This window comes from Amphibalanus amphitrite, unplaced genomic scaffold, assembly GCF_019059575.1.
Source record: "Amphibalanus amphitrite isolate SeventyFive unplaced genomic scaffold, NRLGWU_Aamphi_draft 001072F_arrow, whole genome shotgun sequence".
NCBI classification, from domain to species: domain Eukaryota; kingdom Metazoa; phylum Arthropoda; class Thecostraca; order Balanomorpha; family Balanidae; genus Amphibalanus; species Amphibalanus amphitrite.
In genome coordinates this window covers 137,969-155,719 of record NW_024882566.1, presented here as the reverse complement: position 1 = coordinate 155,719, position 17,751 = coordinate 137,969, and the positions used below count along the sequence as shown (strand labels likewise).

The following is a 17,751-nucleotide window of genomic DNA, read 5'->3' as shown; positions in this document are numbered from 1 at the left end:
CAGTGTAATCTACCGTTCGCATTCTTGATTCGTGTCACTATGCCACTTCAACCTTGCATTCGCAACATGTTTCTTTTCTTTTCAGTGAAATTTCGCAATAAAATTCAGGAGTAAGATGAACGTGACTTGGAAACAAAATAAGTGGCGGCTGGCGTGCTATTGTAATAGTAAGGAAGGACATGAAGTTCCACTAAATTTTCTGTATTAAAACGCAGAAATTGGACTATGTAACACATCCTTATCTAACTACTTGTGAGTGAGTGAACTATTGGTGTGAACATTTTACTTTTGTCGCTTTGGATACGAGCATGTTTCTGTCGCGTTACTATTGGATTATAAAACGTGACGTCACGAAGACAATAACCAGGAAAAGCTTTGCAGCCCACTGATCAGTCTGGCGTGAGGTGAATTCATGTCTGCGACTTTTTCTGCATCAGCACGAGATAATGCAGAGTTTCCTCTGTCTGTCATCGTGAGCAATGAAACACGGCCACAAACCGGAAAATAGGTACGGCGTGTTCCGATTCCTGGAATTTTGTCTACCTACAACAATTGCAGGAGCTTTCCCCCTGAGCCTGCGGTATTTTTCAGAAATGGGTTCGCAAGGGTTTAAATGGACTAGCTTTTACGTCTTTATTAAATCATACAGTCATGGGCTAGCTCGTGATTAAGCAATGGCGCATTGATGGATATCTGTAACACATATGAGACTGAGGACGATTGATATTGTGATGTCAATCACAGAAAATCGGAATACCGATACCAAACCAAATACCAACCAAAACCGTGAGGAACTACCGAAACCGAACCAACTTGAGAACATGAGGGAAATACCAACTTTTTACCGATTTCTAAACCTCTTTTACATTAGTGAGGGTTCATAATACCAACAAAATACCAAAGACATTCAGATTGAAATACCAAATACCAAGTTGGTATCGGTTTGGTATCGGTATACCAAAAAGTTGGTATCCGATCGACACCTCTAATTGATATGCTATCGTTACACGCAGCGTGCTACCGTCACTAAAAGTGACACGATTGAGCATTATCTCGATCCCCAATCTTGCATTACATTGTGCACCTCAAAATGCACAGTGCACAAATTAGAACACAGGCGAGCATGCACCCTCCGAGCACCACTAAGTGCACAATGCACCAATCAGGCCACCAAGGAGAGCACAATGCACCATCTCATCCACTATTCGCCCAATGCAAAACATCACGATTGACGTCAAGTAGAGACGAAACAACAAAAGGATTCATCTCTATAAGGAGCGATCATTCGTGCCATAGAACGTAGCGGGCGTGTCTTGCAGCCCAACCCTGCATTAGTGTCCTTTTCTGCAATAGTGAGTGGGATGATGTCGAACCCTCGTGTGGATGAGGTCAGGGTCGTGAAATAAAGAACGAAGTCTATGAGTGCAGAGTGCGTCTAGGGGAGGGGAGGGAGAGAATGGGCGAGCGCTGTGGGATTGTGATCGATTGAAGAAATTACCGATTTTGTGTCACTGAAACCATGGAAGTTCTGCCTTGAACAAATTTGCCATGCAATTAGGCTGAACGATTTCGTATCTAAAAACTAACGATCTTGGAAGGAGACACCCATAGCTATCACGGCTCATTAGCCTCCACCGCTGAGTTTTACGATACCGCATGTCTCCAATAAAAGCCATCACATCTCTGCTGCTGTAGCTGAAGCTTTCACAGCTCTGCGGCCGCCATTCGGGCCGGCTCAGCTCTCGCCGCAGTAAAGGCTTTCACAGCTCCGCGCTCACCGCTAGAGCTGCCACAGCTACACAGCTCAGTAACCACTGGCTGCGGGGTTACAATAAGCTGCCAGTGGTGTCTAATTACGCTACTGATCCGTCTGTCTGTCTGTCTCGGTCAGTCTGGCTGACTGTCTAGTCTGTCAGTCTAGCTGTCTAGTCTGCCAGTCTAGCTGTCTAGTCTGTCTGGCTGGCTGGCTTGCTGTCTAGTCGGTCAGTCCGGCTGACTGTCTAGTCTGGCTGGCTGGCTTGCTGTCTGTCTATCTGTCTGTCTGACTGTGGGCGTTTTGAAGGTCGTCACTCGTCAGGACAAGGCTGAGGAGGGATAGCGATGTGGCACCGCCGAGTCTTCCCTTCGCTAACGACAGCTGATTTTGAAGCTATATGAGATGAGCCAGGAGACGAGAGACGAGACGAGACAAGACGAGAGATGGGACGGGAGACGAATAACGAGTCGAGGCGAGACAAGGAATGGAAGAGGAAGAGACAAAAGATAAAGAGATGGGATGTGACGAAAAGAGACGAATGCATGGCATGGAGTGGGTATAAATAATAGGTAACGAATTCATGGCATTGGCGGCACATGCCTTCTTATATACAGGTGTTCCCTACCAGAGTTCAAGGATGTTTTTTCAATCAAGCTGCTACTGTCGCTTGATTGAAGCTCATGCGTATTTCATTCACTCAGATAGCCGTATTTGATCCGCTCAAATGAATATTCTCCACTGTGAAAAAGGCTGCTTGAGTGTTTGGTTATCACATTTCTTACATCGATATTGCCATTTCGTTTTCATTTATCATCGATAATTACTGCTTGGACACTAAAATTACCGTCAGGATCATTTGCACTATGGAACTACAATTACACCATGGGTAAAACCGAGACACTCCGCCGAAAAGCCAATACTCCTCGCCACAGTGGCGGATCCGGGGGGGGGGGGGCAAAATGGGCATTTGCCCCCTCCCCCAAACGGCATAATTTTAACATTACGCCTATGGACGAGGCATGTAAAGAATCGATAACTTTTTATGGTTTGCCCCCCCCCCAAAAAAAAACTCTGAGCTGGATCCGCCTCTGCCTCGCCAAGCTAATGACATTGCCCCAGCTAGTGCGTTTCGGCGGCCATCGGGTCCTGCGTGGGATCAGTTACGTCAGAGACGTGAGACCAGTGACGTCATTAGGGTTTTTGAACATCAAACTTTGTCACTACAAAATTTATCTAGGATATATTCCATATTGACCAATAAATATCGGAATATGGTCCCTGCAGACTAACCTGTGCACTTCAGTTGATGGTAAATACGGAAAAGTTTTGAGATTTACGATAACAATGCCTACACTTCTTCCATCCCTTTTTATCGAAGCGCAGCTGCCAAAATAGCCATTAGCCAGTTTAAACTAATGCCTAACATTCGCACGAAAGTAGTGTATTTGAGGTATGCTTGCAACCATCTTCATAAATCAACCATACGACACAATGAAGAATAACTTGCATCGGAATTTAGTGCCAATGTGGATTATTTAAATTATTTGCTTAGGTAATTATGAGATATTCCAAGAACAAAGTAGTATTTTTTTTTTTGTTAGTCCCCTCAGTGCACGATTGAAAATGCTCTCAGTACTTTTTGCGTTATTTTATTAGAAAGGCTCTAAACACTGAAGTTTCGTAATGGACTATTTGGGCCAAACTTTGCGAGTCGCCCCCGATTTACCGGTAGATCAACACAACAACTGGGCTGTGAACAGAGCCGCTCTGTGATTAACACGCCGCGAAAGTGTACTGTGTCCGCCGGCTCCTGTGCTGACATCCGAGGTCGTTTAACCCGGCGAGGTTTCTACACTTCCGGTTTCACTTAGGGATTCGCGATGGTCCAGTTTCTGCAGGTCACAGTGGTCTATGTTCTAACGGATCTGCTATGCCTAGTGCTCCCGTTACTTTCAAGGTCCGCCCTGAAAACGGATAAATGCTTGAGGGATTCCTATGCCCCATCCGAAAAACACTTTCTACTGCTATTTTGAATTGCACGCACGAAACCGTTTCTTTGAAATAAAAAGTAGGCCCAAGTATTTGTAGAACGACATAGTGATGATGTCGATATGACAGGAATGCGAACAGCGCACGGGTGCTTCGTAGATCTTCACAAGAACGTCTATTAACCCTCGCCCCGTTGGGGGGGGGGCATTTTGCCCCCCCCCCCTGTGGTTTTTCCTGAATAGCAAGAAAACGGCGGCGCGCAGCGCCGCCAAATTTTCAGTACCTTCCCGGGCATCAATTTGACACCTTCACACCAAATTTCAAGTCTTAGGTCACCTTAGGTCAGGAGTTATTGAGGTCAAACTGAGGTCATGTTCGAGCAAAAATGAGCAAAAAACATGCAATCTTGAAACGCTCACCAAATCTACAGTTATAAAGCAATTTCAAAGTTCTTTATATGGTCTAGTAGAAAAAAAGCGGCGCTACAAAACTGCTATCTCGGATTTTCAAAATTTTTGGTTTTTGACCAAAAAAAAATCAAAAAATTGATTTTTTTAGAAAAACTTTGAAAAAATCCAAAATTTTTTTCCGAATTTCGAAAAAAACCGGAATATATGTGATAGTCCCAGCGCTCTTCTATATACATACCAAATTTCAGATCGATATCTCGTTTTTTGGCCAAGTTATAGCGAAAAAACTGTTCAAAAATGATGACGTCAAATTTTTGAACTCAATTTTTAGCAATTCTAGACCACGTACGGCAAAACAAAGACCACCATTGAACTCCCCGTGACGAGCTGCATCGATTCGATACCCATTTTATGCAAAAATATTAACTTTGAAATTTGACCTAATTTGACCTGACCTTGACCTGACCTTGACCTGACCTTGACCAAAACGTGATCTAAGCTGGCCCCAAAGGCTGCCTGACCCATATAATCGCATTTGTCATGTAAAATGGACCATAAAACATGTATCACACGACACTTTCATATTGTGACCCCCCGTGACCTGACCTCTGTGACCTGACCTGGTATCAGTGACCTCAAATAGCAAAATATGTGTTTGAAGAACATTTCCCCATCGATGATTTTCAATGAAATGCATTTTACTCGATTTTACAACGCATTTCTTGAAGTGCCTGTAAACGGTGAAAATTGGACCTTTGACCTGACCTGTGACGTCATCGGTTTGACCTAGGTCAATAAAACTGGGTCACAAGGTAGTTCCCCGTTGGGGCTATCCAACGCCGTTTACCGCTTGTCGCTATGTTGCGTGGTTCTCAAGATCTTAGGGGGGGGGGGGCCAAAATGGGCCCCCCCCAACCGGGCGCGTTGCTCGGCAGAGCCCAACGGGGCGCGGGTTAAAACTAGACCACGCGTACGTCTCATTGATTCCAAAACGGCGCACGAGGAATGATTCCATTAGTACCTAGAGCGCGTTGTGCGCATACACTGTCCTTTATCAATGCGAAAGCAGAGAATGCATTGACGGCATCATGCCAAAAAATGAGTAAGTTCATTTATCAGACTCCTATATATCCTAATTTTTCATCAGTCCTTTTCATATTGCGTGGCTTTAGGAGCGAAGAGTCATCTAAATCATCATCTAAAATTCGTCATAACTATTCGACTTCAACGCCTTTACCTCATCATTTTCTCCACACACATCTTCTGACATCACCTTCTGTCGAAGTCCGTCAATGTCCCATGACTCTCTGACTCAACTTTACAGCTTCCAGTGATACGGGCGCTGACAAACCCCCAAGGCCACCCTCCCCTCTCCTCCCTCGCGTTCTCGCCCAGCCCCCACGTCAAGGTCAGCCACTTGTGACGTCACGAGCACAGGTCACGGGGTCACCACGCGGTCAGCTGACGGCTCGAGTCGCTCCGACTCGAAGTTGGAGACGAAGTGGACAATAGAAATGCCCGTGTTTGTCTAGTGACGTGTGAGGGTTCCGGAGGTCGATTGCGTATGCTGACGGCCTTGACCGAGAGGGGGACCTTTGTCGACGGACAGGCCATATGGTGATGGGAGTTTGTAGTGGTGGCGTGAAGGGTATGAGGTGATTTAGTGTGACCGATGTTTAATGAGAAGTGTGCGCTAAAACGTCAAGCTGTGGAAGAAACGACCAGTCTTGTGAGAGTTTGATTAGGGAGACATTTATGGGTTGTTGCTCTGTGAATGGATGTGAGGTCGGCTGATACTTTTCTATCGTACATTTTTTACGATGCGTCTGAACCATCGTGTGATTTTAACCCGCGCCCTGCTGGGGGGGGGGGGTGTTTGAACACCCCCCCCTTGTGGTTTTTCGCGAATATCTCAAAAACGGCGGCGCGGAGCGCCGCCGTTTTTGGTACACCTTATCATGCATCAATTCTACACATGTTGTAAAAATTTCAGACCAAGGTCATTCAAGGTCAGGTCACCAGGTCACTTGAAGTGACCTCACCTCATAAAAACTTTCAATGTCTGTCATAGCTACACCGAGTGACCGATCGCTTTGAAACTTTCAGCGATTGCTAAGGGCAATAGCATGTACAAAATGTATATCTCAGAATTTTGATATCGATGACCTAAGGTCAGGTCAATTTTGCGACCTCCCCATTATAAGTCAATGGGAGAAAATTGAAATGAGCCTCTTTTGGATGAAAGACATTATAAGCACTCCCAAACACCGAATTACAAGTGTTTTAGACACACTGAACTTGAAAATGGTGTCCGTGACCCTTGTTTATGCCCTGAGGTCATCTCAGGTCACGAATGGTATCTAACAGTTTTTCGCAAATAACTTTTGATAGAGGCATTCTAGAGCGATGAAAACGCCTTATATGTGTTCAGCTCGACGATACGGATCGACTGATATGCAACATGACCCTTTCCGGTCAGGTCATGACCTTGACCTGAGGTCAAATTTTCAAGTTGACCCTTCAAGGTCAAGTTATAGTTCATTCGATGCGTCTTGACGAGAGGAACACGATGGCGGTAAAAGTAAGCTCGTACAAGGCTTGGGTCAAAAGTTATTGCAGAAAAACTGTTTTCGAAAAAATCGGCTTCTTTTGCAGTTTTTGCCCCCTGCAGGCAAAACCGTTGACGTTAGGTCAAATCTGAGAGAATTACTCAGAAAGGGCGTTAAAGGGACACTCCCACCTTAACATTAGTTTTGAGTTGAGATAGCCAAATTGGTGGCCATGGCCTGCAAATACCGGTTTGGGCACTCACAACATTGACAAATGCTTTAATTCGGAGATATGGAATTTCAAACTTGCAGTTTTCGGATTCTAAGGGGCTAGTGCATTGGTATGCCCCCTTAGAATTTGTGACGTCAGCGGAGATCTAACGATTTTTAAATCTTTTACTAAAACGTTTGGTAGCACGCGGTGGTATATGCTGCTTTGCGCGCAACAAATGCCGCACTTTCAAATAAAGTCGCTAGGAACAGCGGAGATCCCAAAAAGTAAACAAAAGTAAAAGTCTAATATCTTGAAAACCGGTGAATATTTTTCGATGAAATTTGGTAGATATTCGTTTTCGCTCTTTCTGAACCGAGCGACATCATTTTCGTGCCAATTCATTAACTTTTTTGAAGGTGGGAGGGTCCCTTTAATAGGGCTATCGAATGCGCTTTTCCGCGGCGCTGTAGCTCTATTGGTTCCCGAGTTATGCGTTGGCTTCTTGGAAATTTTCGACATTCGACCTGGAAATCGGCGAAATTTTGCCTTCAATGACCTCTGGTTACCTGACCTTTGCCCTGACCAAAAAATTGACCGAAGTGATTTCGTCATTATTTTTGACGCTCTTTCGAACGCCGCCTTCCGCGTATCGCTACGTGGCCCAGGAGCCGAGTTAGAAGGGGGGGGGTGTTCAAACACCCCCCCCCCCCAGCAGGGCGTGGAAATCCAGGACCCCCAGCAGGGCGCGGGTTAAACAAATTGTTTGCCAATCGAACCAAAATTGGGGCCAATAAACACATAGGCAGCCAATGAGACTGGAATTTTTAGCAATCGAGAGGAAGATGAATCTGTTTATAAAAATCAGAGCAAGCAAGCTCATCTCGAAGAAGCATATTCCATCTCCCTTAGACCTCGAGCTACCTTGGCAAAACAAACGTCCCTCTGACGCCGGATCGCAAACACCAATTATTCTGTCCAAAACAATAGCGCTTTGTCTTTGTCTGCTCCGCCGGCTGGATGAGAGACCTGGCTGTGCCAGGCATACAGGGTCGCACTAAGGTCACGCTCCTATATTGAAGGACGATGGCCGGTGGTGTGTTGTTCCGCACAATCTGATCTCTGGTGCTTTTATCTGATTGTATGAGTAACAGAAGGTGAAAATAGTAAACGGAGCACACGACGGAAATATTGCTGAATCCTAGTAAATCATGATGTATCTATTTTCATATATTTGCGGAAACCTTCTAACAATGTCTACTCATCTAAAGAACAAGCTACTTGAACTGGTGCGTCGTTGATAGACAGCAACGTGACTAAAATAGCTTAAGCTCAAAATATTAAATTAAAAACATCGACAACCTTGACCTAACGGGCAGCGTGCCTTCCTGCAGCCACAATGGGATTACATTGCGTATTATTCCATTGTTCTTCCTGTGCTATTCTTTTGTGTGGAGCTTCCTAGTTCATTTGACATCCAAAACTGATTGGAGATTCGCGGCTAAAGTAATGACCGAATCATGCGTCGGGCCTGTCATTCACTTCAAGGTTCCTAAGAATTCGTCCTGAAGGGGTTTTGCATATTTGTGGTAGCGCTTTAACCACAATTTTGAATGTCACTGCATTTGTGAATCTAACTGCGGCCTTCGTCGGATAAGCTCATAAGATATTGAGTTAGCGCAACGAACAATGCATTTGTTGTATTCCGTTAGAAGGCGCAAAAGGCTTCATTGATGTGATTCTGGATTGAGTGAGGTCAAATTTCTCAACTTGCATTTGTTGACGACTGGTTGTCGTATGTTACGACAGCATTGACGAGCCTCACACTTGTTCTCTGCCCAGCATTGACGTCCAGTTGTCATGACAACATTGTTCTCGCCTCACACCTATTCCCTCCCTCCGCAGACCTGGTGACGCCCGGTTGCCATGACAACACACCGCTGGCGGCGCGGCCGGCCGGCATTTTTACCTCTCCACCGTCCGTGCATCACGGTCGCCATGAGATGAGGCCCTGGAGGAGACTGCGGCGGCAGCGGACCACCCTGCTGTCGCCGCTGCTGTCGCCGCTGCTGTCGTTACTGCTGTCGTTACTGCTAGTCACTGGCTGTGCCGGACTCCCGCAGCAGATCGACAGGAATGGAGGTGAGGATAAAACAGGAGAGGATATGCATGGTGCAGTGCAACACTGCCATCCATTAGATAACAATACAATGAACAACTCAATGTCAAATGAAAACCGTGGTATTGCAACTGAGCATTATTTCCTATTTAACTTTAACATGCATGCTAAGATTTTACGGAGATTGGTTCGTGACGAAGGATCCTGTGAAGAATGTAGCTGCATCAGATTGTATGAGATACCAACTGGGGTTGATATACCGTAACTGGGTCGGAAGGAACAGTAGGGGAGACCATCTGAAACACCATGCCGGCCTAAATATCACTCGATCCCAAGCACATGGGTGGAGCTTTTCCAGGGAAGTTGGTGGGGTAAAAAGTCGTCAAACCAACAATGTCCGATTATGAGGCTAAATAAAATGTCACACTGAATCAATTCCTATCATTACATATATAAATATTTTGCATTAAACAGACATTCCAAAGCTCTTCAAAGCGAAAAAGATTAATTTGCAAAGCAACAAAGTCTTAGAAATCGCTAAAGTTGGTGGAGCAAAATACCAAGTTGGTGGAGCCAACTGTACAGGAATCTCCGCCCCTGCTCAAGCAACGAAAGATATAAATTTGCGCCACCATTTGATGCCCTTGGAAGCTCACATAGAAGAAGTCCCCCACTAATTACATCACAAACAAACCTGATATTTGTCATCACTTTCTGAATAAACACTCGTTTCATAGAGAACTGTTATCAACAGAAGTATATCAGACGTTGTTTGTGGCCCCACGAAGCAATAAGACCGATAACAACCACCCAAATCATTTCATCCGCTTCAAACCAAAACACCAATGAGTAATCAGCCCCAATCCCGGTGAGTGAGATTTGGTAATCAGTTTGATTTACAGTTCCAATGTCTCTTGCGGTATTAAAGCGGCCAGATTTCGGTGGCTTAGTTGCCGGCTTGATCGAATCGAGCCCCTGTGATGGTATTTTCGTCAGCATGGGCTTGTTTTTGTTTAGTGAGGCGTGACCTCAATTTACATTTGAGTTATTTTCCATGCTTTCGGACGATATAAAGCTATGCTTTTATTAGACGAATAATAACCATGTGCGATGTGGAATAGCTTCATAGAAAGGAATTGTACATTATCAATTTATTATTCCATTTTGATCTGTCAACGTCAAAACCATAATCACTACCACTTTTATTATCTCTAGTTATGTGTTGTCTGCCTCTTTTAAGCATACTGTCATGCCGAAAAAAGGTAAAGTTCATCTATCAAAACCGGGAAAACATCAATGAATAGTTCCGATAATGTTTAAAACTCAGCTTTATTCCTGCATTGATGTCTCGATCCACAAAAAAAACATGATACTTCCAGCAACGTTATCCGCAGGCTGCCTGCTCCATTCCACCATCCCCTTCAGCGCATCCAATCAACGCTCCACCGTCCCTGTCGCTCCTAACCTTCACGGCACGCGCCCCTCCCCTCCTCGTAACCCATCCCTCCTCGCGACACCCTCCCCATGGGCCCGCCCCCATTTAATCAGCTGGCAGACGACCCAGCGAGTGACGTAATCCCTCCCCGCAAGGTCGGGCCTCTTCACCGTGAAGACGAGAATTTCATGTGACAGCAGACACCACAGGCTTGGGGGTTAGAGGGAGGGGGAGGGGAGGGTGGGGAGGGTTTGGTCACACCCCATTGGTCACATTCTTTGACTCTGGTCTTCTGTGGGTGCGGTATGGTAGGACTCGCACAGTAGCATACCTACAGCAGCACACAGCACAGCTGCCCTTTACAGTAGCACACACACACAACACAGTAGCGCGTTAGGTAGGGGAAGGGGCAGGGAGGGAGGGGAGGGGTAATTTGGAGCGGGTAGTGGTCAGCTAATATCCCCACTGTGGACAGGCTGTGGGTCCGTTCCATCCCACTGACTGATGGACGTTCTCGGTCGCCTGAGGCAGCCCTGTCCCGTCCAGTGAGCCCGTGTCCCCACTCCGAGTCGAGAGTGAAAGGTGGCCGTGGGCGCGGTAATATGCCACGGTACCCACAGTGGTCCGTGACGTCATCAGAGGTGGTCAGATGACGTCATCAGAGGCTACTGAGCGTGGAAGGCAGCGGGGAGTTTATACTGGTTTATCAAAATATCGTATATTGAAGGAGCGAGCGGTCATGTAGTGCGGCGTCAATGAGCGAGAGACAGTCTGTGGGGGCACCCCGTCAGCCAAAGGGTGGTCTCCTCTTGGGCCCAATCTTACCAAATGCCGTGAATGCGCATTCACGGCATTTGGTAACATTCAGAACTATTCCACCTTCACTTATTCATTCGTTCTGGCGACATTCATAATCATTCACGCTATCAAAATCATTGGACAAAATTACCTGGAGGTAAATAAAAAGGACATCTTTGATATCAGTGCCGTAAACTCCGGCCGTTGCTGCCAAATCCTATTCACGGCATTGGTAAGATTGGGCCCTGGAGCGCGATCACGTGATCTGTCGCGCCTGGGCGGTCGCGATGTGTCGCGTGGCAGCCAGGAAACTAAGAAAGCTGCGCTTTACATCGTTTCAATCCGCTTAGCTGCGTCTATTCTACCCTGGTTACCTGAAAAGGTCACCTCTGCGTGTTCCCGACTCTATTCGAGGAAATTACAGAGTACTGAACGGCTAAGACCTAATAATTTTAGGAGATTAATTATGTTTCGTGTTATTAACGGCAATGACTGTAGTAAGATATCGCGAGTACGTATGAGTTTTCGTGTGTGAAAGCTGGTCCGAAGTTCGCCGTAGAATGACAGCTACATTAATATCTGATCGCAGTGCGATTTCTGCACCAACTCACACGGTAATGTGAGAATTTCGTCAAATGAGTGGTGCATTTCTGATCATTAGATCTCATTAATCTTCTGTCGACATCTAGCAGATTGCCAGAGAGACATATTGGCTCCAATCATATTCCGTGATGAATTCCGCAGGACGGCCGTGCGTGAAACTCGAAGGACATCACTCATCGGTATATTACGACATTTGTGGAATTCCTAGTGACATAATTGGGCTCAAATCGCTCCATTCGATCACGATATAGATGGTGCGGCACGCACATTATTCTAGTCATGCTAAGATGATGCAAGAATGCGGTGATATGCAAGTGAATCGTGTCACAAAGGCGAAGCAATGGGCTTCGTTCTCAACCTATTGGCCAACACATCACATTACCTTTTTCGCTCTCTGCCCAGTGGGCAGCACGCACAAGCTGCAACAATTTAAAGGTGATTTTGTTGCATTACCTAAAGACAGTAATTTATCAGAAAGGCGGCAATTTGCATCACATTCGAAGAAGAGAGAACCGGTTTTAAGTTCCATAGCATAAGTATCATGTATGCATGATGTAGGTTATCACACTATCATCTACGAGCATACATAATACATATTGCAGCCCATTGTCATGACCAGACAGATTACAGGGGAATTTCGGACGGCCTTATACACGGTACTAACAACGGCTTATTATATCATTTGATCGACAATGCTGCTCGAGTATAAACGTTGCCATAAATAGCCATGGTTAACCGCAGAAGGAAAACTTGCATGAACTTGACCATTAAATATGAACTCAACGTAATATTGCATATTGCTGCTTATTTCCTGCTACACAAAATCGCCATAGTCTCAAGACTATTTTGGTCTTTACATCCCAACTATTGCTCCACAGAAAACGTTACTCTTGGTGGTGCGATAACCACCGCAGTACCGACCCAGCGACCCAGTCCCAGACCCGACACCAGCCCGGGCTACGTCACCAGAGTACCGCGCCGTTTCGTCATTGAGTCTAGCCCGCAGGGGACCATTCAGTCCAAGGCGGTTACAACACTAATGCCCGCATTGCATGATACATGATATCAAAGGAACGGCGGGCAATTTCCTGTGCCGGCCAGCCGTGTGCGTTTCACCCAAACAAATGGGGTGGGTTTTATGTAAACAATGTTGTTTTCTCACGAAATGATGATAGTTTCGAGCAAACAACCACCAGTGACTCATGATTAGTAAATGAATGCGTTTTTACAAATATATGAGCCGGGAGCTTAAAAATCATATCAAAACATATAGTTTTTACTTTTCACTACCATTTTATATAGCAAGCGATTCAATGTAATAAAAATAGGCGGAAACGGCAGAAATTAATTCAAATTATTTCGTTGGGTGGCATAAAACTATGCCTGTCCAAGGTTAATTCAGACCACAATGGATAGGATCCCGCGGGCGGTCCGGCTACTACTTACCAGGCAACGCATTCTCATGGTTGAGGGAGTAAATAGCTACATACACCATAGCCAAGGTCTGGTCGGTGTGAAGTCATCAATCACTTCGGCTAAAATGACCATAATCGCCCCAAAAAATCGTGAGGAGTAGGCCTAATAGGTTGGAGTTGGACGGGCTAATGCATCTGAACCAGGATGTCTTTTCCAACCTCCACGAAGATAAGATATGTTATCTATCAACCAAAAGTGTGGCAATGTGTTTGATGCATGCTGTAACGTATAATGAACGTAAAAGGAGATGTCCCTCAAAGAAAGACGCAAAGGTTTATGAATCGATCAAATATATTTCACCAAATTTAGTTCATGCATAATGAACATCTTTTTCACAAAGGTCGTAAAATTTTGGCTCTAAAATGCGGTTCTTTCCCTCACACGAAAAGCATCGTTATCAGACTAGAATTTCACTGTTCACTCTCCCATCATTCCCTCGCCTACTTCCATCCCCCATTACCGTTGACACGCTCCTCTGAGGCCCGGCGAGAATCACGTCACGTGCCCTGACGAGGCCCCCAAGGTTAACCACATTCTGACGTATCGCATTGCTTACACGGACACCACGAACCGCGACGAAAAACAGCACGTTCGCGTAAAGCCACCAAGGTCGCTTCCGTTTGTCGTTTAACGAGAAAACACCGCTTATCCTGTTCCAATCTTCTGATGTCAGCCCTTTTACCAGGCTGTTTTAACAGTAAACCTAAATCACCGACCTATGTCACATGAAATTTTCCATAACAAATAAACCAAATGGGCCGTCCCATCTAGAAACCCGCCGCAGACGACATCGCTCGTCTAGCCTCCCACGCAGTCGCGTTTGAGGCCGGAGTGGCGGCCTGTCTTCCCACAATCAGCGCTCGTCGGGGCCCGCACGGTGGGTTCTCCCATGACCCTTGTGATGGGGACCCGGGGCCAGACCGCGGAGCCAGACCGGCGGAGCCCGCTTTCACAGACAGGCGACGAACGAGCGGGCTAGAGGAACTGGGGGGGCAGTGCTGGCGATATTCGTGAGCTTACTGATTGCTGTCTAGACTAAAATGAGATGGAGCCGATGACTTTTGAAGACCGGGCGGCCTAAAAAAAAACACACACACACACACACAAACAGAATACGATGAAGATTGGAAAGATCAATGAAAAAATACTGGTTCGAGAAAAAAAGCTTCTTTAAGCACAATGTCATCAAGCGGGATAATAAAGGGAAAATTTTAGTGTTGACCATGGAATAATTTTCCCGAGTCCCGACTGTCTTTGATTCCATAGCTTCTACGGGTACACAATTATGTTTAAAATAATTCAGGAAAGTGACATATGACGTCATTCAAACCGTTACACCATTTACATCAAATATCCTGCTGATGTTCCGCGATAGAGATACAATCACGCAGACATCTCACGAAAACCATACCAGACGTGAGAGAAAAAAGTTCCTAACTCAATCTCAGACTATTGAGATACTCCTATGTGTCACGCTACAGTCTCTGAGATACAGTGCGATGCCGCGTTGCAGTCTTTGCATTGGTACTGCTGTAGCCTGTAGAATCTTCTATGGTAGATTTGACAGACTATCCTAACAATAACAAAATAAAAAACAACAATGGTACTTCCCGGCTATATAAAGCAATACAAAGATCAATTTCTGAAAATTGTCTGCGAAGAGCGCTGCGCACAGCTTAGACTCCCATATTCTCGCTGCCTGAGGCTGTCAGCGACATTCGCCCTGTCATACCTCTTTCTCTCTTGATCGACCAAAGCAGATGGTGATCTGTCAATTCAAAAACAACAGACATTCCTTTTCAAGAGTCTCCTTCCACTCTGCCTCTCTCTCTCTCTCTCTCTCTCTCTCTCTCTCTCTCTCTCTCTCTCTCTCTCTCTCTCTCTCTCTCTCGCTCTCTCTTTCTCTCTTTCTCTCTCTCTTTCTCTCTCTCCCTCCCTTTCTCCTCTCCTCTCTCTTCCCTCCTCCCAGTTACCCGAAGCACGCACGAACAAGCGTGCTGTTCCATCCGAATGCACCCATGACGGATGTTGCGGGGTGCATTTTCGTCGTGGATATCACAAAAAGCTCCCAGCGCATAGTCTGCCTGGTGTTTTCCAGCATTTCACCACCGTGTGTGTCCATCCGTTCTACATGGAAGTCGAGGTGAAATGGAAATCTACCGTAACGGGTCGTCAAACACTGGTCAATGCTGGGTTGGAAATAGCTGTGTTTGGATTGGTGCCTTTGAGCTGAATTGCAGATGCAAAATGACATTTATGGTCGAAATAATACGTCACTGTAAGACAAAACATAATGCCACTTACCCTCAACAGCTTATTTTGCGTGTGCTATCAGCATTGTGCCATTCTACCCGAAACCGGCACATAATATCCCATCCGAAATAGAAGATGAACCAGCGATGGCTTGTGCAAGTTACATTCAGCATTGATCTAGATGAAAGAATGATTTATGCTACTCACAAAAAAAGCTGACGGGTTTTAAGTTCTACGTGCTTATAACTATAAATGCAGAGTTCAATGGCAGCCTTATACTTACGGTCTAATTCTATTGATTTTTTGGCAACACACTATTCAGCAACAGAAAAAAGAAACAAATGAAAAAATGAAAAAGAAAAAGATAAAAAAGAGAGGAAAAAAGAAAAAAGAAAAAAGAAAAAAGAAAAAAGAGAAAAAAGAGAAAAAAGAAAAAAAAAGAAAAAGAAAGGAAAAAAAAAGAAAAAGGAAAAAACAATGTTCTAAAATGAGGTCATTTTATGCATTACGCACTCCTTCAACAGTCACCACCAGCAGCGCACAGGGTGGCCCTACTTGGTCGGGGACGGTGACATAACATCCACTGTGGCTCATGCATGGAGCCTGACGATGACAATGGGCTTTACGGTGGCGAGACGAGCGGTCTTCAGAGAAATACATGGACGGACTGACGGCGGGAGGGAAAGAGAGAGAGAGAGAGAGAGAGAGAGAGAGAGAGAGAGAGAGAGAGAGAGAGAGAGAGAGAGAGAGAGAGAGAGAAACAGAGAGAGAAACAGAGACAGAGACAGAGACAGAGGAGAGAGAGAGAGAGAGAGAGAGAGAGAGAGAGAGAGAGAGAGAGAGAGAGAGAGAGAGAGAGAGAGAGAGAGAGAGAGAGAGAGAGAGAGAGAGAGAGAGAGAGAGAGAGAGAGAGAGAGAGAGAGAGAGAGAGAGAGAAACAGTGAGGGCAATGTTTCTGGTGGTAGGGTAGGTTTGACAGCGCTGCTTTTCGACTCTTTCATTCCAAAGACTGATCAAACCCATGCAGCATTAAAACTATGGCAGGGTCTTGTTTGCTTCTGCGTAATTTGCTCAGATCCGCGTCCATAATTCGTCTCGCAAGGTCGAAGACAGCCAGAGGAAGTCACGGCTACTAACAATATGGTACCCGGATGTCAGGGCTATTTGTTAGCCGGTGGTTTGTTGTTTAATAGCGGGAAGCCCACAGTTGAGGACCCAGTGATTGTGGCATTAGTTCCCATGGCTGACAGCAAAAGGGTGACTGGACACTTTGAGCTTTCGCTGTCCTATTCATGAGTTAGTTTGTCGGGTGTGGTCTTTTTATTGTTAAAGGTTTTCCATTAACTATCTTTGTTTTGGACTTTGGCCTGGAAAAGAGGTAGTAAGAGATGGTGACTTTTCAAACGCATATCCGGCCAAACAAACATAAACAGATGTTCAGAAAATTAAGTTATTCTTAACTTTTATGATTTAGCCTAAGAAAAGTGTTGAAACTACAATGAATGAGAATAAACTCAATAGCTTAGTCACTCAGTTGCTCGAAATCAACCAACGAATACCAATACAAATAAAAAATTCCATGGAAAGCGTACCAGACAAGCTTCATATAAAAATCAGCCACTTATTTCGGGAAAATCATTACCCAAGCATGAAGCTGAACTCCAAACATCAGGGCCACGGGTCTGATTCGCCCCAAAGAGGCCCCTATGTGGCAATGTTTCCCACGTGGTGTAAGCCGCGGGCCACTTTGAGTGCGGAGTGTTGGGAAGTTCACAGCCGCCGGCCGTCCTATGGACAGACAAACGCGGTGTTGCGTTAGTGTAATTAGCACCCCGTCAATTAGAGTAATTAGATGTGAGCTTGAGCTATGAGGCGCGACCGAAGCCAGACAAAAATGATATCCACCGCTCTCTCTTCCCATTTTTCATTATACGCCAATTCAGTATTCCAGCATGCCATGTTTCTACATGCGCGTTAAGACTTTTTTGGTCTTCTTTGGAGAAGGTCCCCTAAACAGGAAGTGGTCACTCAAAACAAGGGTTGAGACCAGAGGTCACACACAAATTCCAGCAGCCTTGAAGAACTACACTTAGTTGGTTACTGTTTCTATTCTTATTCAGCTCGCGTCTAATTGGGAACATCAACCGGAGTA

The 17,751-nt window shown here is 45.4% G+C and overlaps 1 protein-coding gene across 1 annotated transcript in view; it reads left to right on the top strand.

Annotated features, from left to right (window-relative positions):
* Positions 1-17,751, top strand: part of LOC122369786 (mucin-17-like) — a 70,067-nt gene that overhangs the window by 28,180 nt on the left and 24,136 nt on the right. The window contains exon 2 of the mRNA XM_043344792.1: positions 8,821-9,057. Coding sequence (XP_043200727.1) covers positions 8,919-9,057 — 139 coding nt within the window. The 5' untranslated portion in view covers positions 8,821-8,918. The remainder of the gene's footprint in view (positions 1-8,820; positions 9,058-17,751) is intronic.